Raw genomic sequence first — 25,824 nt, 5'->3', positions numbered from 1 at the left:
ATTGTTGGAACTTTTAAAGTTCGCAATCTAGATTTTGATGTTAACAAAACTTTTTATTTTGTGCTACTAATAATCTACCTCAGTGTACAGAATCTAGGATCAGTTACGAGCTGTTTACATCTCAAACTGAAGACCCAACTGATATCACAAACTAAATCATTCTAGCTGTTACGTCAATTGACCAGTTCAGCTGATTGTCCAGTTGATAGGTGATTCAGTAGGAGATCCTCATAAGCCTGGACAGCCGAATGAGTGTTCAACTGATGAAGAAGCCCAGCTGATCAGTTTAACTGAATGAAAGTGAAATATGTCCAACTGACGAGTCAACTGATTTCACTAGCCCAACTGAAGATCAGTTCAGCTGACTAGTTCAGACCGTTAGTTAAGAATCTCTCAGTTGTAGGTGAAGACAAACTCATTGAGTGGATTCCAGCTATACACAAAGGTAAAAAGTATCTGTTCAGTCAAAGGACAATAATGGACGTTGCATCAGAGCATTAAAGACAAATGTTTCAGAAGGGCAGTCGAAAATTCGATACACACAGTCCAAGAAACGAACTCAAGATGCAACAAATACAATAAATGAGTCTCACTGTACGATCAGTTTCACGCCTATATAAAGAGGAGATCACTGAAGATGAAACAAAGAGAGAGACCAACACAACCCAAGAATAGAAAGGGCACGCTAAATATTTATCAGCTTTCAATAAGCAAACCAGCCCTGAAGGACACTCCAACGTGTTATCAGCATAGATTAGAAGCTTATTTCCCACAGTGTGTGAGAACATTCTTATTTAGTTCTCACACACACAAACACTCTCTCCACCCAAACACAGTCTTGCACAAAGACGTTAAACTTGTGTATGTAGTCTTATACACATAGACGAAGGTGTTGCCTTCAGTCTAGGCTAGAAGTTCAGTTAGGCAGTAGATGAATCCTAAGCTGAGTGGGTTTGTACAAGTAGTTGTATAAATCAAAGTCTTCTAGTGAATCCTACCCGAGGTGGTAAAAGGGGTGACGTAGGAGCAGTTGAAGTGTCCGAACATCCATAAACATATCTTGTGTATTTAACTGCTTAACTGTTGTTTTCAAACTGTTTGGATCAGCAAGAGTATCCGTCACTTCAGTTGTAGCCATAACTGAACTGATGAATGCAAAAACTGATTTACCCTTTTTCAGTTATTCGGTTTACATAAGTTAAATCGTTTTCAAATATAACAGGTTTCTTCACGAAGGATTACTTCGAGTATTTTCCGCTTGGTCTTAATACCAAACTCGATTTAATTCATCGGTGTTAATATTCTTAGAACACGGCCTATTGCAGCTCATTGAAGAATATTGTGTTTGAAGCATCTTCGAAGATGCTAGCACACACGATCCTTCAATTGGTATCAGATCAGGTTCTTCTAATAAGAACATTTGAAGATAATTGTGTTTTAAAATTTGTTACTTTAAAAAAGTATTAAAATTTATTTAAAAGTATTTTATACTATTTTCAAAACTATTTGAAAATGTTTATCTATCGCTCTTTAGTAAAGAGTTGAGAGGATTGGCACTGCAACTAACATTGTCGTCACTTCTCTCGACTCATAGCTTTGGGGTTTTAATTAGTATGCACGGTACTGAGCTTCATCTGTCAAGATGCACAGCTAAATTGTTTGCTGAACAAGATTTCAGTTGCAAGGCTAACATGTCAGCTGTTCTTCAGACGAAACTCATCCATGTTGGGATGTTGTTGGATTTTATCACCAGCTGAATTCCACTTGAGCCTAGTTAGAGTCTGCTCGACCAGTTGAGTAAGCACTGAGATCAAGTTGAAGGCAAATTAACTCGTTTATCTAGAAAATTGAACTCACGATCGATGCAGCATTTCAAGCAGACAAGGCAACCAGTTGAGGGTATATCCAGTTCTGTCACATAAACCGATTGATATCTAATGTTGTTTAAAATAGGCTATTGTTGTAGCAATTTCCTTTCAACTGATGTATGTACTCAAATGAGTAAATACAAGGAAATTTATTTAAATAAAATCATGTTTATCCAGTTGTGTTTCATTGTGACTGAATGGATATTTCCAGATTTCTTGTCTAAGTTGCTTGAATGATTATAACCTCTGAATAAATGATTAGATAAGTACTTTTCAAATACGAGCTTTTATTCAGATTCTGATGGGAAGTTTTTCTTTACCCTCAAATTGAAAAACGTTTTTTTTTGGTTTTTCAATTCAGTTGTTAAGGGGGGCTTTCTTTCTTCAACTGAAGGTGTTCTCTTAACCATGTTCTTCAAAGAGGTTTTCAATTTAGTTTTTGAGGGGAAGTTTTTTTTTTCCTTTTACCCTCAATCCTTAAATTGTTTTTTTTTTTTTTTTTTGCAAAACTTTTTTAATTCAGTTATTGAGGGGCAACTTTTAACGATGTTTGAATGTACTAACCCTTGAATTGAATATATTGTGCTTAACTGCTCAAGTTTTGTGATCATAAAAAATGGGGATATTGTTGGAACTTTTAAAGTTCGCAATCTAGATTTTGATGTTAACAAAATTTTTTATTTTGTGCTAATAATAATCTACCTCAGTGTACAGAAGCTAGGATCAGTTACGAGCTGTTTACATCACAAACTGAAGACCCAACTGATAGCACAAACTAAATCATTCTAGCTGTTACATCAATTGACCAGTTCCGCTGATTGTCCAGTTGATAGGTGATTCAGTAGGAGATCCTCATAAGCCTGGACAGCCGAATGAGTGTTCAACTGATGAAGAAACCCAGCTGATCAGTTCAACTGAACGAGAGTGAAATATGTCCAACTGACGAGTCAACTGATTTCACTAGCCCAACTGAAGATCAGTTCATCTTACTAGTTCAGACCTTTAGTTAAGAATCTCTCAGTTGTAGGTGAAGACAAACTCATTGAGTGGATTTCAGCTATACACAAAGGTAAAAAGTATATGTTCAGTCAAAGGACAATAATGGACATTGCATCAGAGCATTAAAGACAAACGTTTCTGAAGGGCAGTCGAAAAGTCGAGACACACAGTCCAAGAAACGAATTCAAGATGCAACAGATACAATAAATGAGTCTCACTGTACGATCAGTTTCGCGCCTATATAAAGAGGAGATCAGTGAAGACGAAACAAAGAGAGAGACCAACACAACCCGAGAATAGAAAGGGCACGCTAAATACTTATCAGCTTTCAATAAGCAAATCAGCCCGGAGGGACACTTCAACGTGTTATCAACATTGATTAGAAGCTTATTTCCCACAGTGTGTGAGAACATTCTTATTAATTAGTTCTCACACACACAAACACTCTCTCCACCCAAACACAATCTTGTACAAAGACGTTAAACTTGTGTATGTAGTCTTATACACATAGACGAAGGTGCTGCCTTCAGTCTAGGCTAGGAGTTCAGTTAGGCAGTAGATGAGTCCTAAGCTGAGTGGGTTTGTACAAGTAGTTGTATAAATCAAAGTCTTCTAGTGAATCCTACCCGATGTGGTAAAGGGGTGACGTAGGAGCAGTTGAAGTGTCCGAACATCCATAAACATATCTTGTGTATTTAACTGATTAACTGTTGTTTTCAAACTTGAAACGTCTGACCTTTTTATTGCTTTAAAAGTACTAGAAATTTTTTTTTTCCTAAAATTTCGGCCAACACATAGAACACATGAAAATATTTTTTTATAAAATATTTTGCCATTTTTAAAATAAATGTCAACCAACTAGCATTTAAAAATTCAAGTGAAATAGTCATAAAGTAAATCGTCTACTGTTTTATCCACCTTAAAAAGCAATAATTTGAAAAGTAGAGCCCATACTAAACCTCTCAAAAATCTCTCAAAAGCATAAATAATCTTAAAAATATTTAACTTAAATCGTAAAGCATAATACAGAAAATGTAGCGCTGGTCCTCGGGTTGTGTGCACCTTCAGTCCAGTAGAATCATCCGTCAAGACCTACATCAAACTCACCTGCATCCATCACATCTAGTGAGTCTAAAGACTCAACACACCATAATCTTGATATCGAATAATACGTATAAAATCGCATACAACAGTTGTCATGCCCCGAGACCGGGCCCGTGCCTGCGTGACTGCACAATGGGCCCCTATAGCTACTACTTCGTAGTCGTCCTTGCTTTACGAAAATGATTAACCCAAGTTGCTATAGAAGTCCATTGTAGCCCTTTATAAACTCATTTTAAATCTTTAATTTTTCAGATGTAGGACAAGGGTATCACAATCACCCCTCCTTCAGAACGCGACGTCCCCGTCACGGCCTGACCACTCGATCCACCAACACCGAGAATCTAGAGGTGGCTCCTACAGGTTCAAGAAGTGGCTCCCGTCATGTAGCACTTTGTTCCGCAGGTTCAATAGGTGGCTCCCATGCACGTAGCACTTTGCCCCGGTGCTATTTCTCGGTGTTCCATGCCGGTGACCGACTTTGATACCATTCTGTCACGCCCCGAGACCGAGCCCGCGCCTGCGTGACTGCACAATGGGCCCCTATAGCAACTACTTCGTATTCGTCCTCGCTTTACGAAAATGATTAACCCAAGTTGCTATAGAAGTCCATTGTAGCCCTTTATAAACTCATTTTAAATCTTTAATTTTTCAGATGTGGGACAAGGGTATCACAAAACTGTTTGGATCAACAAGAGTATCCGTCAGTTTAGTTGTAGACATAACTGAACTGATGAATGCAAAAACTGATTTACTCTTTTTCAGTTATTCAGTTTACATAAGTTAAATCGCTTTCAAATATAACAGGTTTCTTCACGAATGATTACTTCGAGTATTTTCCGCTTGGTCTTAAAATCAAACTCGATTTAATTCATCGGTGTTAATATTCTTAGAACATGAGCTATTGCAGCTCATTGGAGAATATTGTATTTGAAACATCTTCGAAGATGCTAGCACACACGATCCTTCAAATGTCATAAAATCTTTAAAAAAATCTTAAATCATAACTAAAATGCGGAAAACTAGCAAAGGTCATTGGGTTATGTGCACCATGAGTCCAGCTAGTACTACAAGAAAATAGACAATCAACAATACATCAAAGACAAATGTTTTTTAATAAAACCGTTGTGTTTTTTCTTTTAACAATGGTTTCATCAAAAACCATTGTCGTAACCTAAAAAAAGTCGCTCATAGACAACAATTTTTCAAAAACATTTGTCTTTGATATGTCTATGACAACGGTTTCTAGAAACCAATTATTTTAGCATTTTTTTGGGGGTCAAAGACAACGGTTTATAAAACCGTTGTTTATTAGCGTGTTTTTTTGGACAAAAGACAACAGTTTTAGAAAATCGTCGCAAATTGTCTATAAATACTCGCATTTTCGGTCCATTTTCCTCCACACCTTCCACATCTACAATACATTTTCCTATCTTATACAATTTTAGTTTGGATTTAGCGTTTTTGTTGCAGTGTAGTTCAACCATCAAGTATTCCATCAAAATCATGCTCGCCTGCATCAATCACATCTAGTGAGTCTAATGACTCAGCAAACCTTATAATCATGATAATAAGTAGTACATATACAATCACATGTATCAATAAAAATACTTTTACTAAAAATGGCATTTCATGAATAAGCTTAATGATCGAGCAAAACTTGCACTGTAAAATCCCCCATAAAAATATGGTTTTGTATGCTCAAAATTTATCGCAAGTGTACGATGTCAAGTAATAGTATAGTGTACGCGAGTACGAGTATCGTTCTACTGAAGACTGTATTTAACAATTGTTATTTTCAGTTATTGAACATTTAGCGACGAAAATGAATTTGATTGTTTTAACACTACTATGCTCAAATAAATGTGCAAATAAAACAATTCAATGAATAACGAATAAGAATTAATATCTAAAATGTTGAGTAAAATTCAATAAGAAATGAATTTGTTGGGAATATCGGTTCACCTACCCCTCGTTAATTAATTAATTCGTTCGATAGCGATTATATGCTTCCGACAAGATTTCATATTCAATTGAACACACTCCCTCGAGCTATGCCAAACTAATTGTACTCAATGAAATAATTAAATGTCTTTAATTATTTATCAAGAGTGAATCGCATTTCGATTTATGAAATCCCCTAGTTTTCGACCCTAAGGACTATGACTAACGGCGCGTATCCAATTTCATATGTCTATGTAAATTGTAGATCCACGGATTATACTACTCATTCCTATCACAAGTTATTCTCTCGAACTCACTCGTAATATAAAAACGTTGTTAAAGTTAGCTGCGCTCTAACAACACAATTAAACAATAGTATAATCAAGAATAACGCAACAATCGAACATAAATTAATTCAGATCAAAGTTTGGGGTAGGATCCCCTTAAATCCCAACAAATATTAAAGTTTAGCTACTAGAATTCAGGATTGAAAATAAACAAAACAAAATTCAAATGCGAAAACTAAATAAGAAATACTAGAATTGACGAAAAACGCGAAGAACCATGCCCGGAAAATTTCAAATCTTCAATCCAAGAGCAAAGTGCTCTCCAAGACTTGTGGTGGATGAATAGTGATGAAGAATATGTCTGAATAATGTCCAAAAGTCGTCCAATCCCCCTTCCATATCAGCCATCTCCCTCCAATAAGGCAAGGAATCATGCATGATATTTTTCCAAAAATAGGTGGCGCTCGGGCGGTAGAAAAGTACCGCTCGAGCGCCACACCTTCTGTAAACTTGCTTGGGATGTGCGGCATTCACGCTCAGGCAGTAGAAAACTACCGCTCGAGCGCCGACTCTTCTGTAATTTGGCCTTCGTAAGACATCTCTCACGCCCGGGCGGTAGAAAATTACCACCCGAGCGCCGACCTTTCTGTCAAGTTATGCAGCTATTCATCTTTCGCGCCCGGGCGGTAGAAAATTACCGCTCGGGCGCCGCTCATTCTGTCCATTGCCTTTTATTTTGTACACTTTGCTCCATTTTTGGTTTTCCGACCATTTTTCCTTAAAATTCAGCACCCAACAGTGAGACATGATAATATGCAAATGATTACTCAAAAATGAACAAAATGTAAATGAAATGCATGCATGCACAACTAAAACTAATGCAATAAAGCGCGTAAAAACCACACCTATCAACCCCCTCATACTAACCTTTTGCTTGCCCTCAAGCAAAATAGGTTTAAAACCACAACCAAAATACGAAACAAACACAAAATGAAAGAATTAAAATAACGAAACTGATGGTGAAGTAGCAAACTGACATCTCCTGCCTCAGCGGGTTTGTGAACCACATCCAATTAGTCAAATCCCAACATTCATCAATACCCCTTTTAAAGCACCTTATAGCATTTTGATTTGACCAGAAAGTGTGGTCGTGTGTGTGATGTGGGTCTCACTAGCTCGTGCTTCAGACAGTTTTATTCGCAAATCATGCGAGTCACCAAATCAACAGTTCAATGCAAGTTTCCCTATCCTGAGTTCTGTTTCTAGTTGCGACCAACAAGTGAACACAAAGCGGCAAAATTTCAAGGTTGTACAACAGGAATTAGGGAGTCAATATCATGAGGTTTCAAACGGCTCAAAAAGATGGGACGTACACTGATCATTTTCATTATGAACTTGTCAGAATTTTTATCTGACATTCCTCAACGCATTACATCCCCATCTATTTAGCCTTGGGATAGGATTTCATCTCTTTTTGGCTCCCCCACACCTTACATCCCCTTTTTTCATTCACAACACTATATATTTTTTCTTTTAGTTCATAATTTTCTCAAGTGTACGCCCTAGGTTTTGAGTATATGGAACGTTTGTTTATTTGGCTTAGGGATAACTCTTGAGGTATTATGCACAATTAGGACGAAAGTTATTCCGGTGGACTCAAGTGATCGACTCTATTTCATGTCACTGGTCGGTCACGACTGTCAACAAAAATTCACTCAAGTTCGACTTGCATCTCATGTTTTTCCAGTTTCTCCCACAAATTCCTAAACTTGACTGTCATTTACACTACTAATAACACCCACTATGTGCGCATATGGAAATTTTCAATTCACTGGGGTATTCATAACGAGTGATAAGACTAAGTAACATGCAGTTCATTCATCCCACAATCATCATCGGCTACCAATTTACTAGTTTCACCATCACTGACACTCATGCAGGACAATTACGAATGTAAACAAATAAGAAGACGTATGACGACCCCCTCATACTAGACGTGTGCAATGTCCCCATTGCACAAAAGACTCAAAACACAGAAATGCAGACTAAAAAAAATGAAAGTTAAAACATGCTAGATTGAAACAACGATAAGAAAAGAAATAGAAAGCGGTAAAGAGATAAAAGTGCAAAGAAGGGGAAACAGTAAACTCCCCTGGTCAAGACTCGTCGTCGTCGTGCTCAGGTGGTGGCACTCCGACAGCGTCCCCCTGCTGCTGGTAGTCGTACTGAAAATGGAACGGGGGAGGGGGTGGCATAGTCGGTGGGAAGGTGCCTGGGTCAATGCCCCCGTGTAGGAGCAAAGCGCACATCATGAAGTCCATTTGAGCCGCATGGTCAATGAGGTACGACTTGATCTGATTTTGATGCGTCATGAAGGCGAGGGTTTCATCTATTTTTTCATTTTGGGGTCGCCTCCGGGATTGTTGTGGCAGACGTCGTGGGACGGCAGTGCTTGATCCGCCGGCTTTCTCCTCCTGAGGGGGGAATTCACTGATTCGTTTAGCACGTTTCCGCTGGAGGTCGTCCACACAAATAGGCTTCAGAGGCTGCAACCACTCCTCATCATCGCGAAATACAACTCCCGCTCTAGCACACAACTCAGAGATGATGGTGGGAAAGAACAAGCCGACATGACTGTTGTGGGTGCTCAGTGTGATTTGCGAATTTATAAGTTTTCCCACATTGATGTCTTATCCCTCGGTCAAAGCATAAAGCAGCACCGCCCGCTCTTTGTGTACCTCGCTCTTATGCGAGACCGGCATCATCCTCTGAGCCACAAATAAATACCAAAGAGCAACTCCAGCTTTCAAATATTTCTCGTCAAAACAGCTTGGTGAGTGGTGTGCTGTCGTTGACCACCAAATTAATTCCTACTCTTTTAAATAATAACGAGTGTAATGGTGAGTAGGGTCGAATCCACAGGGAACGGTAGATTTATTTCTTTTGATACTAAAAATAAATAAATGGGGGATTTGTTTTTGATAATTACTAAATAAAATAATCTAAACTAAAATTACCAAGCAAGAAAGAATAATGAATCTAGAATTGAAAATTAATCGACGAGAATAAATTGAAGAAATTAATACGAGAAAAATAATGATTCAAGGGGATTCTACTATTTAATTATCTCACTGTTCATCGGTTAACCAATCATTTATTCATTTTATTCCAAACAATTAACCTGAGAATAATAGGGATAGCCGCTAAAATTCTTGTGTTTTCCTAAATTAATTGACCGAACCCAGCATCCAGTCAAAAAAACTTACCGATAATCAACTGGGCACGATAGCGTTCCATATTAATTAAAGATAGCATTTAGGTTTCGTGAAAACAGTTAATCCTAAAATCTAACAATCGAGATAGCTGCAATTGATAGATCGAGTTTCACCGATTTATTTAGATTAAATATGTTATGATAGCACAACACGCCTAATCTATCGCTACTCATGTACCAATCGTTCATGACAATTACAGATCACTGAATTCATGGTTAGCATTAGAAAATCATACATCAAGTTAAATTGTCAGATTAATTGACGTATAACATTCATATAATTAAATCATAAATCAACGAATATTTGGGCAAACAAGAATAATAAATTAAAGTGCAAAAACCTCACAGTGATAAAATTAAACAGTAGACTATCCCTTGAATCAGACTTAGAAAATTAGCCTAACATAATTTGATCTACAATATTCATGAAAAATAAATAAGAAAACATAAAAGAAAAGCAAACTATTTTTTTGTTGGGAGGAAATGGGAGTCCTGCGCCTTTTTCTTCGTGCGTGAGGATTGATGATTGGTGATTGGTGAGTGAAATCTTCTTGCCGCCTCTTCCTTTCTTACGTGTGAATAGTCAATTAGGTCTAAATTACTTTTACTAAAAAGCCCACTAACCTCTCAATTAACCCTAATCATATAATATAAAATAATAAATAATATTTTATTTAGATTTTCCCTTCTTGCAATTTTTTTTTTGGCAGCTGAAGTATCGTCATAAGGCGTGGCCACGCCTTATTCCAGGACTTCTTCTGGTTTGCTCATTCACTTTCAACTCTATCTTGGAAACTTCAAATGTGATAAACATCACTTTTTTTAGCTCAAATTTGCTCCAAGACCGTAAAAGTTCCTCCTACAATAAAATTACACAAAAAATGTGTCAATTAAACATATCGGAGGTTAAAATACGGGAAATATGAAAATAAAATATTAACTATTATTTGCCTATCAAAATCTCCCACACCTAAACGATGCTTGTCCTCAAGCATAAAATAGATCAACTCATTATCTCAATTTTTCGTCCTCCTTCCGCTTCCTCTACTTATGCAAAACATTTTTTTTTTCATGCAACAAAACATTTTAATTTCAGAGCATCTCACAAAATAACATCATGAATAATCACTGCAATCAGAATGTGTAGAAAGTAAAATGCACAGGATTTAACAACTCCTCACAAGGTTCGCTCATTCCGCTCATTAGTGTCTAGGATATATATCAACAAACTCTCATGTCAAATGCATTGAAAACTTTTACCATAGGCTTGCAAATATATCGCATCCTTCCACTAAATGAATAAATTAAAATACACAAACAAAAAGGGCTATAAATGGGTTGTAATGTGGCTAGGGGTAAGGTAGGATAAAAAGGGAACAATGAGCTATGGAATTGGAGAAATCATATGCACTTTTCACAAAAACAATTGCATCCAAATAATAACATCTTCAACCTCGTTATAACATCAAGAGCAATTTTTTTTTCGGCTCTGTTTTTCTTTCTCACTTCGTCTACTTCTCTTCTTTTTCCCATTTTTTTGGTTTTTTTTTTTTCATTGTTTTTGTTTTTTTTTTCTGTAGACGGTGACTATAAGGATTTGAGATTGGCTAAATCCCAGCAATTCACACTATTTTGGATTGAGTGATGCTATTTGTGAAAATTTTACATGATTCTCCAATTCAGGGTTCAAAACAGGGGGTTAACCAACAAAAGGGGTTTTTCACGGCTTGTAATATGGTTATTTTCATTCAAAGAAAAAGACTGAGGCTCAAACTTGGTTAACTAGGGGACTATGAATCAAGGTAGGCTCAATGAACGGCTCAGATGATGCGAAAGAAAATGGTTTTAACCTAATGCCCTTATCCTGTTGTCTATGCACCCAATTCACCACAAAGTGTTGACAAAGACATGTATAACAATGCAAGTTCTAGAAAAATTAACAATGCAATGACAACACACAATCAAAGAAAATGGAGCAAGATATCATGATTGCTCATAGGCTCAAAGCTCACCAAAGAAAAAATATAGCAATTGTGTTAAATCCCACACACTTGTCCTCTCTAACTATCATCAAGAGTAACTTATTCATAATGCAAAAGTGAGAATGCAAAAACAATTTGCACGCAAAGAAAACATCATTTTTTTTTTCCGCATCGGAGGCGATCAGGATTCAGAAGAAAGAGATAACAAATGAACTAGATGCTTGGGACTAACAACGTCACAAATTTTTTTTAAAAATTTTTAAACAATTTTTTTTTTTCGAAATACTAAAGATCAAATAAAATATAAAATTCCACAATCAAGTCAAACTTCTCACAGCACATCAAAAACTCCCACAACTAAACTTGACATTGTCCTCAATGACAAAAAATAGATGCTCAACTAAAACGATAAAATAGTATGAAGTTAGAGAACTCCCCTGAAAAATGTTGAGCATCCAAAAAAAATATCATCTATTGCTGCGGAGGGGGAAACGATGGTGCGCTGGAGAAGATGTGTGTGCAGGGCCGAGAGACTTTCAGGCGGAGGAGATCGTGGTCGTGCGAAACTGCTGTGGTGGTGCGATGTTGCTGTGCGAAGGTGGTTCCTGTGCGCTGTGCGAAGGTGGACGAGCGCAGATGGAGGTGGCGCTGCGGTGGTGTGTGCGGCGGCGCTGTGAGAAACAAAAGAAATAGGTTAAATATTTTTTTATTTTTTATTTTTTGAAAATGAAAAAGTTCCTAGCAGAAGAGGTGTTTCAATAAGGCGTGGCCACGCCTTATGCGAAAACCTCTTCTGTAATTTTTTTTTTTTTTAACAGTAGAGGTGTTTCAATAAGGCGTGGCCACGCCTTATGCTAAAACCTCTGCTGTAAATTTTTTTTTTTTTTTTTTTTTTTGAAAAAACAGTAGAGGTGTTTTCGTAAGGCGTGGCCACGCCTTATGCTAAAACCTCTACTGAAAAATAAAATAAAAAATACAAGAACTAAAATTTGGGTTGCCTCCCAAAAGCGCAATTTTTTTAAGTCGTTATGCTCGACATTCATTATTTCTTGTTGCTCATGGTGGTTCATAGATGGTCACTTTGCCCACTTTATCCCGCTTGAATATTTTCATAGCAAATTTCAGCATGTGCATGTTTTCTTTGAATTTCTTGGAAATCTCTGTCCCGTGGATATTTCCTCCTTTTTTCATGAGTACATGCTTGGGTCGATCTGGAGGGAGTCTTCGCTCAATTTTAGATATCTGCGAATCAGAGAGAGAAAATCTAGTATTTGAATTTTCAACATGTCTTTCAATAATCTCCTCTAAATCATTCTTATCCACAAATTTTGAATTTTCTTGTGACAAGTGATTAGCGATATCAAGAGTATTAATAGTGCTTTCACTAAGAGGATATTTCATGGTATCATAAATATTAAACTTTGCAATCTCACCATCAAATTCCATAGTAATGGTACCACTATTAACATCTATGACAGACTTTGAAGTTTTCAAAAATGGCCTTCCTAGCAAAATTTGACTGTTTAAATCATCAGTTTCCATGTCAAGCACCTAAAAGTCAGCAGGAAAAACCAAATTTTCAACTTTCACAAGAACATCTTCAATTACACCTCTAGGATATACAGTGGACCTATCAGCCAACTGGATCACAATGTCAGTTTCAGTCAGAGGTCCAAGTTCCAAATAATTATAAACAGAATCAGGCATGACATTGATAGAAGCACCTAAATCCAACATAGCCTTTTCAAGTCTAGTATCGCCAATGGTACAACGGATAGAAAACATACCTGGATCACTGCATTTGATAGGAATAGTTTTTGGAATAAAAGCAGAAACATGTTCTCCTATCTTTTCCCTTTTACACCCCTTCAACTTATGTCTCTTTTTTGTAGTACATAATTCTTTTAAAATTTTAGCACAACGAGGTACTGGTTTAATAACATCTAATGAAGGAATATTTACCTCGCCTCTACAAAGAGTGTCATTCAACTCCTTAATACTTTCACATTTCCTGTTCAATGCAAGAGGGAATGGGGGAATAGGTTTATACTCAAATAGAGGAGAAAACTTATCTTTCGGAGCATCATCTTGATTGATTATTTTATCATCAACCTTTATCTCTTTCTCTTCCTTTTGCTTGATTGATACTTGTACCCCAATTTCTTGAACATCCAATTCTTTACAATTTCTCAAAGTAATTGCACTCACATTCTCTCTTGGATTCACCACTGTTTGAGAAGGTATATTACCTAAATTTTTTGCTTCCAACTTGTGAATTGAGGTCGCCAACTGTCCTACTTGAGTGCTCAAATTCTGAATGCTAGCCCTCGTTTCCTGTTGAAATTTTTGAGTGTTCTCAGCTAAGGCCTTCACGATTTCATCTAGGGACATACCTGAGTTAGAGGCTTGCGCAGGTGATGGATATTTGTGAAAATTTTGTTGTGGATATCCTTGTTGACCTCCTTGATTCCTGTAGCTGAAATTTGGGTGATCTTTCCATCCTGGATTGTAGCTATTAGAATACGGATCATATCGATGTTGAGGCTGTCCAGGAAATCCACCGATTGCATTAACCTGCTGCGTTGGATCTTCCTGTAATGTAGGGCACGTGTCTGTCGAATGTCCAACCATCGCACATGTGCCACAAGCTTTGGCCTGTTGTACCTGCCCTACAACCAACTTTTCCAAAAGAGATGTCAAAGAATCTAACTTTTGATCGATAGGAGTAACAATTACCTCATTGACTTGTCGTGGAGGGTTATCTTGTCTAGTTCCAAACTGTTGTGCATTGGCGGCCATGTTGGAGATTAGAGCTCGTGCCTCTTGAGGCGTTTTGTTTACCAATGCACCTCCACTTGCAGCATCAATCATGTTCCTATCAAAAAGTGAGAGACCCTCGTAGAAATATTGGACTAGGAGCTGTTCTGGAATCTGATGTTGAGGACAACTGGCACATAACTGCTTAAATCTCTCCCAATATTCATATAATGTCTCTCCTTGTAACTGTCTAATCCCACAAATGTCCTTCCTGATGTTGGCTGCTCGCGAAGCTGGGAAGAACTTCTCCAAAAATTGTTGTTTCATATTATCCCAAGTCGTTATCGTCCCAGAGGGCAAGTAGTAGAGCCAATCTTTAGCTTTGTCGGCTAAAGAGAATGGAAAAGCTCGCAATGAAATTTGCTCCTCTGTAATCCCTTGAGGTTTCATGGCTGTGCAAACAATATGAAACTCTTTCAGATGTTTATGGGGATCTTCACCTGCAAGACCACGAAAAGTAGGCAATAAATGAATCAAGCCAGATTTTAATTCAAAAGTAGCATCAGTAGTAGGGAATTGAATGCATAATGGTTGTTGAATAACATTAGGATTAGCTAACTCCCTGAGTGTTCTTTGAGCTTGTCCTGCCATTTTTTCTTCGTCACTTTCACTTCTTTCAACCTCAAGATCAATGTCCGATTCACTTTCTGTATCGTTGGAGTCCGATGATACGTTCAAATCAGGAGATGATGATGATGGTTGATTTTCACGCTTTAATCTTGCTTCTTTTCTCAATCTCTTAGCTGTCTTCTCGATTTCCGGATTGTATTCAAGTTTACCTGTACGAGAAGAACGAGGCATAAAAATAAAAAAAATCAAAAGAAATTAACCTTACACCGCTCCCCGGCAACGGCGCCAAAAATTTGGTGTGCTGTCGTTGACCACCAAATTAATTCCTACTCTTTTAAATAATAACGAGTGTAATGGTGAGTAGGGTCGAATCCACAGGGAACGGTAGATTTATTTCTTTTGATACTAAAAATAAATAAAGGGGGGATTTGTTTTTGATAATTACTAAATAAAATAATCTAAACTAAAATTACCAAGCAAGAAAGAATAATGAATCTAGAATTGAAAATTAATCGACGAGAATAAATTGAAGAAATTAATACGAGAAAAATACTGATTCAAGGGGATTCTACTATTTAATTATCTCACTGTTCATCGGTTAACCAATCATTTATTCATTTTATTCCAAACAATTAACCTGAGAATAATAGGGATAGCCGCTAAAATTCTTGTGTTTTCCTAAATTAATTGACCGAACCCAGCATCCAGTCAAAAAAACTTACCGATAATCAACTAGGCACGATAGCGTTCCATATTAATTAAAGATAGCATTTAGGTTTCGTGAAAACAGTTAATCCTAAAATCTAACAATCGAGATAGCTGCAATTGATAGATCGAGTTTCACCGATTTATTTAGATTAAATATGTTATGATAGCACAACACGCCTAATCTATCGCTACTCATGTACCAATCGTTCATGACAATTACAGATCACTGAATTCATGGTTAGCATTAGAAAATCATACATCAAGTTAAATTGTCAGATTAATTGACGTATAACATTCATATAATTAAATCATAAATCAACGAATATTTGGGCAAACAAGAATAATAAATTAAAGTGCAAAAACCTCACAGTGATAAAATTAAACAGTAGACTATCCCTTGAATCAGACTTAGAAAATTAGCCTAACATAATTTGATCTACAATATTCATGAAAAATAAATAAGAAAACATAAAAGAAAAGCAAACTATTTTTTTGTTGGGAGGAAATGGGAGTCCTGCGCCTTTTTCTTCGTGCGTGAGGATTGATGATTGGTGATTGGTGAGTGAAATCTTCTTGCCGCCTCTTCCTTTCTTACGTGTGAATAGTCAATTAGGTCTAAATTACTTTTACTAAAAAGCCCACTAATCTCTCAATTAACCCTAATCATATAATATAAAATAATAAATAATATTTTATTTAGATTTTCCCTTCTTGCAATTTTTTTTTTGGCAGCTGAAGTATCGTCATAAGGCGTGGCCACGCCTTATTCCAGGACTTCTTCTGGTTTGCTCATTCACTTTCAACTCTATCTTGGAAACTTCAAATGTGATAAACATCACTTTTTTTAGCTCAAATTTGCTCCAAGACCGTAAAAGTTCCTCCTACAATAAAATTACACAAAAAATGTGTCAATTAAACATATCGGAGGTTAAAATACGGGAAATATGAAAATAAAATATTAACTATTATTTGCCTATCAAAATCTCCCACACCTAAACGATGCTTGTCCTCAAGCATAAAATAGATCAACTCATTATCTCAATTTTTCGTCCTCCTTCCGCTTCCTCTACTTATGCAAAACATTTTTTTTTCATGCAACAAAACATTTTAATTTCAGAGCATCTCACAAAATAACATCATGAATAATCACTGCAATCAGAATGTGTAGAAAGTAAAATGCACAGGATTTAACAACTCCTCACAAGGTTCGCTCATTCCGCTCATTAGTGTCTAGGATATATATCAACAAACTCTCATGTCAAATGCATTGAAAACTTTTACCATAGGCTTGCAAATATATCGCATCCTTCCACTAAATGAATAAATTAAAATACACAAACAAAAAGGGCTATAAATGGGTTGTAATGTGGCTAGGGGTAAGGTAGGATAAAAGGGAACAATGAGCTATGGAATTGGAGAAATCATATGCACTTTTCACAAAAACAATTGCATCCAAATAATAACATCTTCAACCTCGTTATAACATCAAGAGCAATTTTTTTTTTCGGCTCTGTTTTTCTTTCTCACTTCGTCTACTTCTCTTCTTTTTCCCATTTTTTTGGTTTTTTTTTTTCATTGTTTTTGTTTTTTTTTTCTGTAGACGGTGACTATAAGGATTTGAGATTGGCTAAATCCCAGCAATTCACACTATTTTGGATTGAGTGATGCTATTTGTGAAAATTTTACATGATTCTCCAATTCAGGGTTCAAAACAGGGGGTTAACCAACAAAAGGGGTTTTTCACGGCTTGTAATATGGTTATTTTCATTCAAAGAAAAAGACTGAGGCTCAAACTTGGTTAACTAGGGGACTATGAATCAAGGTAGGCTCAATGAACGGCTCAGATGATGCGAAAGAAAATGGTTTTAACCTAATGCCCTTATCCTGTTGTCTATGCACCCAATTCACCACAAAGTGTTGACAAAGACATGTATAACAATGCAAGTTCTAGAAAAATTAACAATGCAATGACAACACACAATCAAAGAAAATGGAGCAAGATATCATGATTGCTCATAGGCTCAAAGCTCACCAAAGAAAAAATATAGCAATTGTGTTAAATCCCACACACTTGTCCTCTCTAACTATCATCAAGAGTAACTTATTCATAATGCAAAAGTGAGAATGCAAAAACAATTTGCACGCAAAGAAAACATCATTTTTTTTTTCCGCATCGGAGGCGATCAGGATTCAGAAGAAAGAGATAACAAATGAACTAGATGCTTGGGACTAACAACGTCACAAATTTTTTTTAAAAATTTTTAAACAATTTTTTTTTTTCGAAATACTAAAGATCAAATAAAATATAAAATTCCACAATCAAGTCAAACTTCTCACAGCACATCAAAAACTCCCACAACTAAACTTGACATTGTCCTCAATGACAAAAAATAGATGCTCAACTAAAACGATAAAATAGTATGAAGTTAGAGAACTCCCCTGAAAAATGTTGAGCATCCAAAAAAAATATCATCTATTGCTGCGGAGGGGGAAACGATGGTGCGCTGGAGAAGATGTGTGTGCAGGGCCGAGAGACTTTCAGGCGGAGGAGATCGTGGTCGTGCGAAACTGCTGTGGTGGTGCGATGTTGCTGTGCGAAGGTGGTTCCTGTGCGCTGTGCGAAGGTGGACGAGCGCAGATGGAGGTGGCGCTGCGGTGGTGTGTGCGGCGGCGCTGTGAGAAACAAAAGAAATAGGTTAAATATTTTTTTATTTTTTATTTTTTGAAAATGAAAAAGTTCCTAGCAGAAGAGGTGTTTCAATAAGGCGTGGCCACGCCTTATGCGAAAACCTCTTCTGTAATTTTTTTTTTTTTTTTAACAGTAGAGGTGTTTCAATAAGGCGTGGCCACGCCTTATGCTAAAACCTCTGCTGTAAATTTTTTTTTTTTTTTTTTTTTTTTGAAAAAACAGTAGAGGTGTTTTCGTAAGGCGTGGCCACGCCTTATGCTAAAACCTCTACTGAAAAATAAAATAAAAAATACAAGAACTAAAATTTGGGTTGCCTCCCAAAAGCGCAATTTTTTTAAGTCGTTATGCTCGACATTCATTATTTCTTGTTGCTCATGGTGGTTCATAGATGGTCACTTTGCCCACTTTATCCCGCTTGAATATTTTCATAGCAAATTTCAGCATGTGCATGTTTTCTTTGAATTTCTTGGAAATCTCTGTCCCGTGGATATTTCCTCCTTTTTTCATGAGTACATGCTTGGGTCGATCTGGAGGGAGTCTTCGCTCAATTTTAGATATCTGCGAATCAGAGAGAGAAAATCTAGTATTTGAATTTTCAACATGTCTTTCAATAATCTCCTCTAAATCATTCTTATCCACAAATTTTGAATTTTCTTGTGACAAGTGATTAGCGATATCAAGAGTATTAATAGTGCTTTCACTAAGAGGATATTTCATGGTATCATAAATATTAAACTTTGCAATCTCACCATCAAATTCCATAGTAATGGTACCACTATTAACATCTATGACAGACTTTGAAGTTTTCAAAAATGGCCTTCCTAGCAAAATTTGACTGTTTAAATCATCAGTTTCCATGTCAAGCACATAAAAGTCAGCAGGAAAAACCAAATTTTCAACTTTCACAAGAACATCTTCAATTACACCTCTAGGATATACAGTGGACCTATCAGCCAACTGGATCACAATGTCAGTTTCAGTCAGAGGTCCAAGTTCCAAATAATTATAAACAGAATCAGGCATGACATTGATAGAAGCACCTAAATCCAACATAGCCTTTTCAAGTCTAGTATCGCCAATGGTACAACGGATAGAAAACATACCTGGATCACTGCATTTGATAGGAATAGTTTTTGGAATAAAAGCAGAAACATGTTCTCCTATCTTTTCCCTTTTACACCCCTTCAACTTATGTCTCTTTTTTGTAGTACACAATTCTTTTAAAATTTTAGCACAACGAGGTACTGGTTTAATAACATCTAATGAAGGAATATTTACCTCGCCTCTACAAAGAGTGTCATTCAACTCCTTAATACTTTCACATTTCCTGTTCAATGCAAGAGGGAATGGGGGAATAGGTTTATACTCAAATAGAGGAGAAAACTTATCTTTCGGAGCATCATCTTGATTGATTATTTTATCATCAACCTTTATCTCTTTCTCTTCCTTTTGCTTGATTGATACTTGTACCCCAATTTCTTGAACATCCAATTCTTTACAATTTCTCAAAGTAATTGCACTCACATTCTCTCTTGGATTCACCACTGTTTGAGAAGGTATATTACCTAAATTTTTTGCTTCCAACTTGTGAATTGAGGTCGCCAACTGTCCTACTTGAGTGCTCAAATTCTGAATGCTAGCCCTCGTTTCCTGTTGAAATTTTTGAGTGTTCTCAGCTAAGGCCTTCACGATTTCATCTAGGGACATACCTGAGTTAGAGGCTTGCGCAGGTGATGGATATTTGTGAAAATTTTGTTGTGGATATCCTTGTTGACCTCCTTGATTCCTGTAGCTGAAATTTGGGTGATCTTTCCATCCTGGATTGTAGCTATTAGAATACGGATCATATCGATGTTGAGGCTGTCCAGGAAATCCACCGATTGCATTAACCTGCTGCGTTGGATCTTCCTGTAATGTAGGGCACGTGTCTGTCGAATGTCCAACCATCGCACATGTGCCACAAGCTTTGGCCTGTTGTACCTGCCCTACAACCAACTTTTCCAAAAGAGATGTCAAAGAATCTAACTTTTGATCGATAGGAGTAACAATTACCTCATTGACTTGTCGTGGAGGGTTATCTTGTCTAGTTCCAAACTGTTGTGCATTGGCGGCCATGTTGGAGATTAGAGCTCGTGCCTCTTGAGGCGTTTTGTTTACCAATGCACCTCCACTTGCAGCATCAATCATGTTCCTATCAAAAAGTGAGAGACCCTCGTAGAAATATTGGACTAGGAGCTGTTCTGGAATCTGATGTTGAGGACAACTGGCACATAACTGCTTAAATCTCTCCCAATATTCATATAATGTCTCTCCTTGTAACTGTCTAATCCCACAAATGTCCTTCCTGATGTTGGCTGCTCGCGAAGCTGGGAAGAACTTCTCCAAAAATTGTTGTTTCATATTATCCCAAGTCGTTATCGTCCCAGAGGGCAAGTAGTAGAGCCAATCTTTAGCTTTGTCGGCTAAAGAGAATGGAAAAGCTCGCAATGAAATTTGCTCCTCTGTAATCCCTTGAGGTTTCATGGCTGTGCAAACAATATGAAACTCTTTCAGATGTTTATGGGGATCTTCACCTGCAAGACCACGAAAAGTAGGCAATAAATGAATCAAGCCAGATTTTAATTCAAAAGTAGCATCAGTAGTAGGGAATTGAATGCATAATGGTTGTTGAATAACATTAGGATTAGCTAACTCCCTGAGTGTTCTTTGAGCTTGTCCTGCCATTTTTTCTTCGTCACTTTCACTTCTTTCAACCTCAAGATCAATGTCCGATTCACTTTCTGTATCGTTGGAGTCCGATGATACGTTCAAATCAGGAGATGATGATGATGGTTGATTTTCACGCTTTAATCTTGCTTCTTTTCTCAATCTCTTAGCTGTCTTCTCGATTTCCGGATTGTATTCAAGTTTACCTGTACGAGAAGAACGAGGCATAAAAATAAAAAAAATCAAAAGAAATTAACCTTACACCGCTCCCCGGCAACGGCGCCAAAAATTTGGTGTGCTGTCGTTGACCACCAAATTAATTCCTACTCTTTTAAATAATAACGAGTGTAATGGTGAGTAGGGTCGAATCCACAGGGAACGGTAGATTTATTTCTTTTGATACTAAAAATAAATAAAGGGGGGATTTGTTTTTGATAATTACTAAATAAAATAATCTAAACTAAAATTACCAAGCAAGAAAGAATAATGAATCTAGAATTGAAAATTAATCGACGAGAATAAATTGAAGAAATTAATACGAGAAAAATACTGATTCAAGGGGATTCTACTATTTAATTATCTCACTGTTCATCGGTTAACCAATCATTTATTCATTTTATTCCAAACAATTAACCTGAGAATAATAGGGATAGCCGCTAAAATTCTTGTGTTTTCCTAAATTAATTGACCGAACCCAGCATCCAGTCAAAAAAACTTACCGATAATCAACTGGGCACGATAGCGTTCCATATTAATTAAAGATAGCATTTAGGTTTCGTGAAAACAGTTAATCCTAAAATCTAACAATCGAGATAGCTGCAATTGATAGATCGAGTTTCACCGATTTATTTAGATTAAATATGTTATGATAGCACAACACGCCTAATCTATCGCTACTCATGTACCAATCGTTCATGACAATTACAGATCACTGAATTCATGGTTAGCATTAGAAAATCATACATCAAGTTAAATTGTCAGATTAATTGACGTATAACATTCATATAATTAAATCATAAATCAACGAATATTTGGGCAAACAAGAATAATAAATTAAAGTGCAAAAACCTCACAGTGATAAAATTAAACAGTAGACTATCCCTTGAATCAGACTTAGAAAATTAGCCTAACATAATTTGATCTACAATATTCATGAAAAATAAATAAGAAAACATAAAAGAAAAGCAAACTATTTTTTTGTTGGGAGGAAATGGGAGTCCTGCGCCTTTTTCTTCGTGCGTGAGGATTGATGATTGGTGATTGGTGAGTGAAATCTTCTTGCCGCCTCTTCCTTTCTTACGTGTGAATAGTCAATTAGGTCTAAATTACTTTTACTAAAAAGCCCACTAACCTCTCAATTAACCCTAATCATATAATATAAAATAATAAATAATATTTTATTTAGATTTTCCCTTCTTGCAATTTTTTTTTTGGCAGCTGAAGTATCGTCATAAGGCGTGGCCACGCCTTATTCCAGGACTTCTTCTGGTTTGCTCATTCACTTTCAACTCTATCTTGGAAACTTCAAATGTGATAAACATCACTTTTTTAGCTCAAATTTGCTCCAAGACCGTAAAAGTTCCTCCTACAATAAAATTACACAAAAATGTGTCAATTAAACATATCGGAGGTTAAAATACGGGAAATATGAAAATAAAATATTAACTATTATTTGCCTATCAGTGAGCCGCCCAATGGTTTCCACATCGCGCCCGGATGACACTATGTTGCGAGAATAGTATCATAATTTGGGTTGGCGACTAATGTCTGGAAGCGAGAGTCGTCAACTTCCGCTGTCTCTAACAGTGCATTGATCGTAACCGAGTCATACGGTACATGTCTACCCCTAACAAAAACCATACCATCTCTCCCCTCCGCCGCATTGGCATAGAATTCGCGAACCACTGAGACTACCGCCGCCTTAGGTTGATTACCGAATTGTTCCATTCACGCTGTTCCAAGTCGAAAAGAATACCCAAGTGTCTATCCTCAAACTGTCTCCGCACTCCCCTCTCGGCTATAGGGTTTCGGTGAATTTTGGCATGCTCGTATCTAGCGCTAGCCTCCATACTAACAAAACGATGTCTATCAAAGGCGGAAGATGAAGTAGAGGAGCCGGGGTTACCTCTTTGTTTCTTGGGAGCCATGGTGTGTGAAGATGGAGATGGGATCCGGAGTTGTAGAGGGAAAATTATTCCTTCCTAATGAAGATGAGGAATCGAGCCGCCTGAATCTTGATGGTTAGGAGTGGATTGACTGCACAATTGGAGAGGGAGCAAGTTAGATTTAGGGATTTGGGTGGGGGGGGGGGGGGGGGAAGCTGAGCAGAATGAGAAAGGAAAGGGGAAATCGCGTTTTAAACGCAGTCGCGCTCGAGCGGTAAAAAACTACCGCTCGCGCGCCAGCCTCTCTGGACTTGTTTTTCGGAAATCATTTTTTCGCGCTCGAGCGGTACAAAATTACCGCCCGAGTGCGGAGCTCTCTGGAAGCTTGCGTTTGAAACAAGTTGTCGCGCTCGACCGGTACAAAATTACCGCCCGAGCGCCAAGATCTCTGGAATTTTATTTTTTTTGAATAAATAAAAAATACAAAACAACAATAAAAGAAAATAAAAGATAATTACAAGAAAGAAAAATCAAATTAAAATGCAAGAGAAGGGAAAGAAAATAAGTTCTCAATTTACAGTCGAGAGCTAGACTGTCGGCCGGTCTCAGTTTGAATTGTCTTGGAACCGGGTGATTCCAAGTTGTGGCTCAATTGTGCCGCCCATGTAGTGCTTCAGGCGCTGGGCATTGACCGTAAATGTCCCATCCTTCCCGTCATTCAATTCTACAGCTCCCGATGGATAAACTTTCGAGATCACGAATGGACCGGACCATCGCGACTTCAATTTTCCGGGAAACAGTCGCAACCAGGAGTTGTAGAGCAGAACATTTTGTCCTTCTTTGAATTCCCTTTCAATGATCCGCTTATCATGAGCTTTCTTCATCTTTTCTTTGTATGACATGGCTAGATCATAGGCCAGATTTCGGAACTCTTCTAACTGATCCAATTGAAGCAAATGCTGTTCACCTGCATTAGTAAAATTAAAGTTCAGTGCTTTTGTGGCCCAGTATGCGCGATGCTCTAACTCTACAGGTAGATGACATGCTTTACCAAACAAAAGCCTATGCGGTGTAGTGCCTATAGGTGTTTTAAAAGCAGTCCTATATGCCCAAAGAACATCATCTAACCTCATCGACCAATCTTTCCTACTGACACCTACCACTTTCTCCAAAATTCTCTTTATCTCTCGGTTCGACACTTCCACTTGACCACTCGTCTGGGGGTGATAGGGGGTAGAGATCTTATGTGTGACACCATATTTTCTCAAAAGTTTTTCAAATAGTTTGTTGCAAAAATGCGTGCCACCATCACTAATGATTGCTCGTGGTGTTCCAAATCGGTTAAAAATGTTTTTCTTTAAAAATTTTAGGACCACTTGAGCATCATTAGCGACGTACGCTTCCGGCTCTACCCACTTAGACACATAATCCACCGCAACCAAGATGTATTTTTTCGTGAACGACCTGGGAAACGGTCCCATGAAATCTATCCCCCACACATAAAAAACCTCACACTCAATGATATTATTTAAAGGCATTTCATGACGGTTAGAGATGTTACCTGACCGCTGACATTTATCACAATGTAGCACATAAGAACGAGCATCTTTAAAGAGGGTTGGCCAATAAAAGCCACATTCAAGTACCTTGGATGCCGTCCTTGTTGGTCCGAAATGACCACCTACCTCACGGTCATGGAAATGGTTGAGAATTTGATCGAACTCTTCCTCTGCAACACACCGTCTTATCATGGCATCTGCACAAATTTTGAACAAAAACGGTTCCTCCCAAAAATAGTATTTCACATCAGAAAAGAATTTCTTTCGTTGGTGAAATGATAGGTTTGGTGGAGGTGTGCCTGTGACAAGAAAGTTAGCGAAATTTGCATACCAAGGACAATTTCTCACCTCAAATAGTTGCTCATCAAGGAACCAATCATTGATAGCATGATCGACAGAATCATCACAAATAAATTCTAATCTAGACAAGTGATCTGCTACCACATTCTCAACACCTTTCTTGTCTTTGATTTCTAAGTCAAACTCTTGCAATAATAAAATCCACCGAAGTAAGCGTGGCTTTGCATCTTTTTTAGCAAGTAAGTATTTAAGGGCAGAATGATCAGTGAATACAATTACTTTGGACAAAACAAGGTATGAATGAAATTTGTCAAGTGCAAATACTACTGCAAGTAATTCCTTTTCAGTTGTTGCATAATTCAATTGAGCATCATCTAAGGTTTTACTTGCATAGTAAATTGTATGAAATACCTTGTTTTTCCGTTGGCCAAGTACGGCCCCCACTGCAGTGTCACTGGCGTCGCACATGATCTCGAAAGGTAGATCCCAATCCGGTGCTACCAAGACAGGAGCCGTCACCAAGCGCTCCTTCAAATTCTCGTATGCCTGTAGACAGTCAGAATTTAAATCAAATGGGACATCTTTCATAAGTAAGGAAAATAGAGGTTTGGCAATTTTTGAAAAATCTTTTATAAAACGCCGATAAAAAACGGCGTGGCCTAGAAAACTTCTAACTCCCTTTATGGACGCCGGAGGTGGTAAGTTCTTGATAACTTCAACTTTCGCCTTATCCACCTCTATTCCGTGCTCCGAAATCTTGTGCCCTAGGACAATTCCCTCTTGTACCATGAAATGACACTTTTCCCAATTTAGCACCAAATTCGTCTCCTCACATCTCAACAATACCACCTTCAGGTTCTGCAAACAGTCATCAAAAGAAGGGCCGAAAATAGAGAAGTCGTCCATAAAAATTTC

At 37.4% G+C, this 25,824-nt stretch overlaps 1 protein-coding gene and 2 non-coding genes across 3 annotated transcripts; 2 read left to right on the top strand and 1 right to left on the bottom strand.

Annotated features, from left to right (window-relative positions):
- Nucleotides 1-13,006: 13,006 nt before the first annotated feature.
- Nucleotides 13,007-15,073, bottom strand: LOC140806730 (uncharacterized). The gene has a single exon (XM_073163269.1). It carries the CDS (start codon nucleotides 15,071-15,073, stop codon nucleotides 13,007-13,009), a length of 2,067 nt encoding a protein of 688 aa, XP_073019370.1.
- Nucleotides 14,385-14,491, top strand: LOC140808519 (small nucleolar RNA R71). The gene has a single exon (XR_012112939.1). It is a non-coding gene; the product is annotated as a small nucleolar RNA R71 (small nucleolar RNA).
- A 5,411-nt stretch (nucleotides 15,074-20,484) lies between the features above and the next one.
- On the top strand, nucleotides 20,485-20,591 carry LOC140808518 (small nucleolar RNA R71). Its single transcript, XR_012112938.1, has one exon. It is a non-coding gene; the product is annotated as a small nucleolar RNA R71 (small nucleolar RNA).
- The last annotated feature ends 5,233 nt before the right edge of the window (nucleotides 20,592-25,824 follow it).

The sequence above is a fragment of the Primulina eburnea genome, chromosome 12 (genome assembly GCF_022965805.1).
Source record: "Primulina eburnea isolate SZY01 chromosome 12, ASM2296580v1, whole genome shotgun sequence".
NCBI lineage: Eukaryota > Viridiplantae > Streptophyta > Magnoliopsida > Lamiales > Gesneriaceae > Primulina > Primulina eburnea.
Note: the sequence above shows the minus strand (reverse complement) of the source record. Positions and strands in the feature narration are given on the sequence as shown.

Coding starts and splice junctions, on each gene's coding strand:
- LOC140806730 (XM_073163269.1), bottom strand. CDS start 15,073: ATGCCTCGTTCTTCTCGTACAGGTAAACTTGAATACAATCCGGAAATC.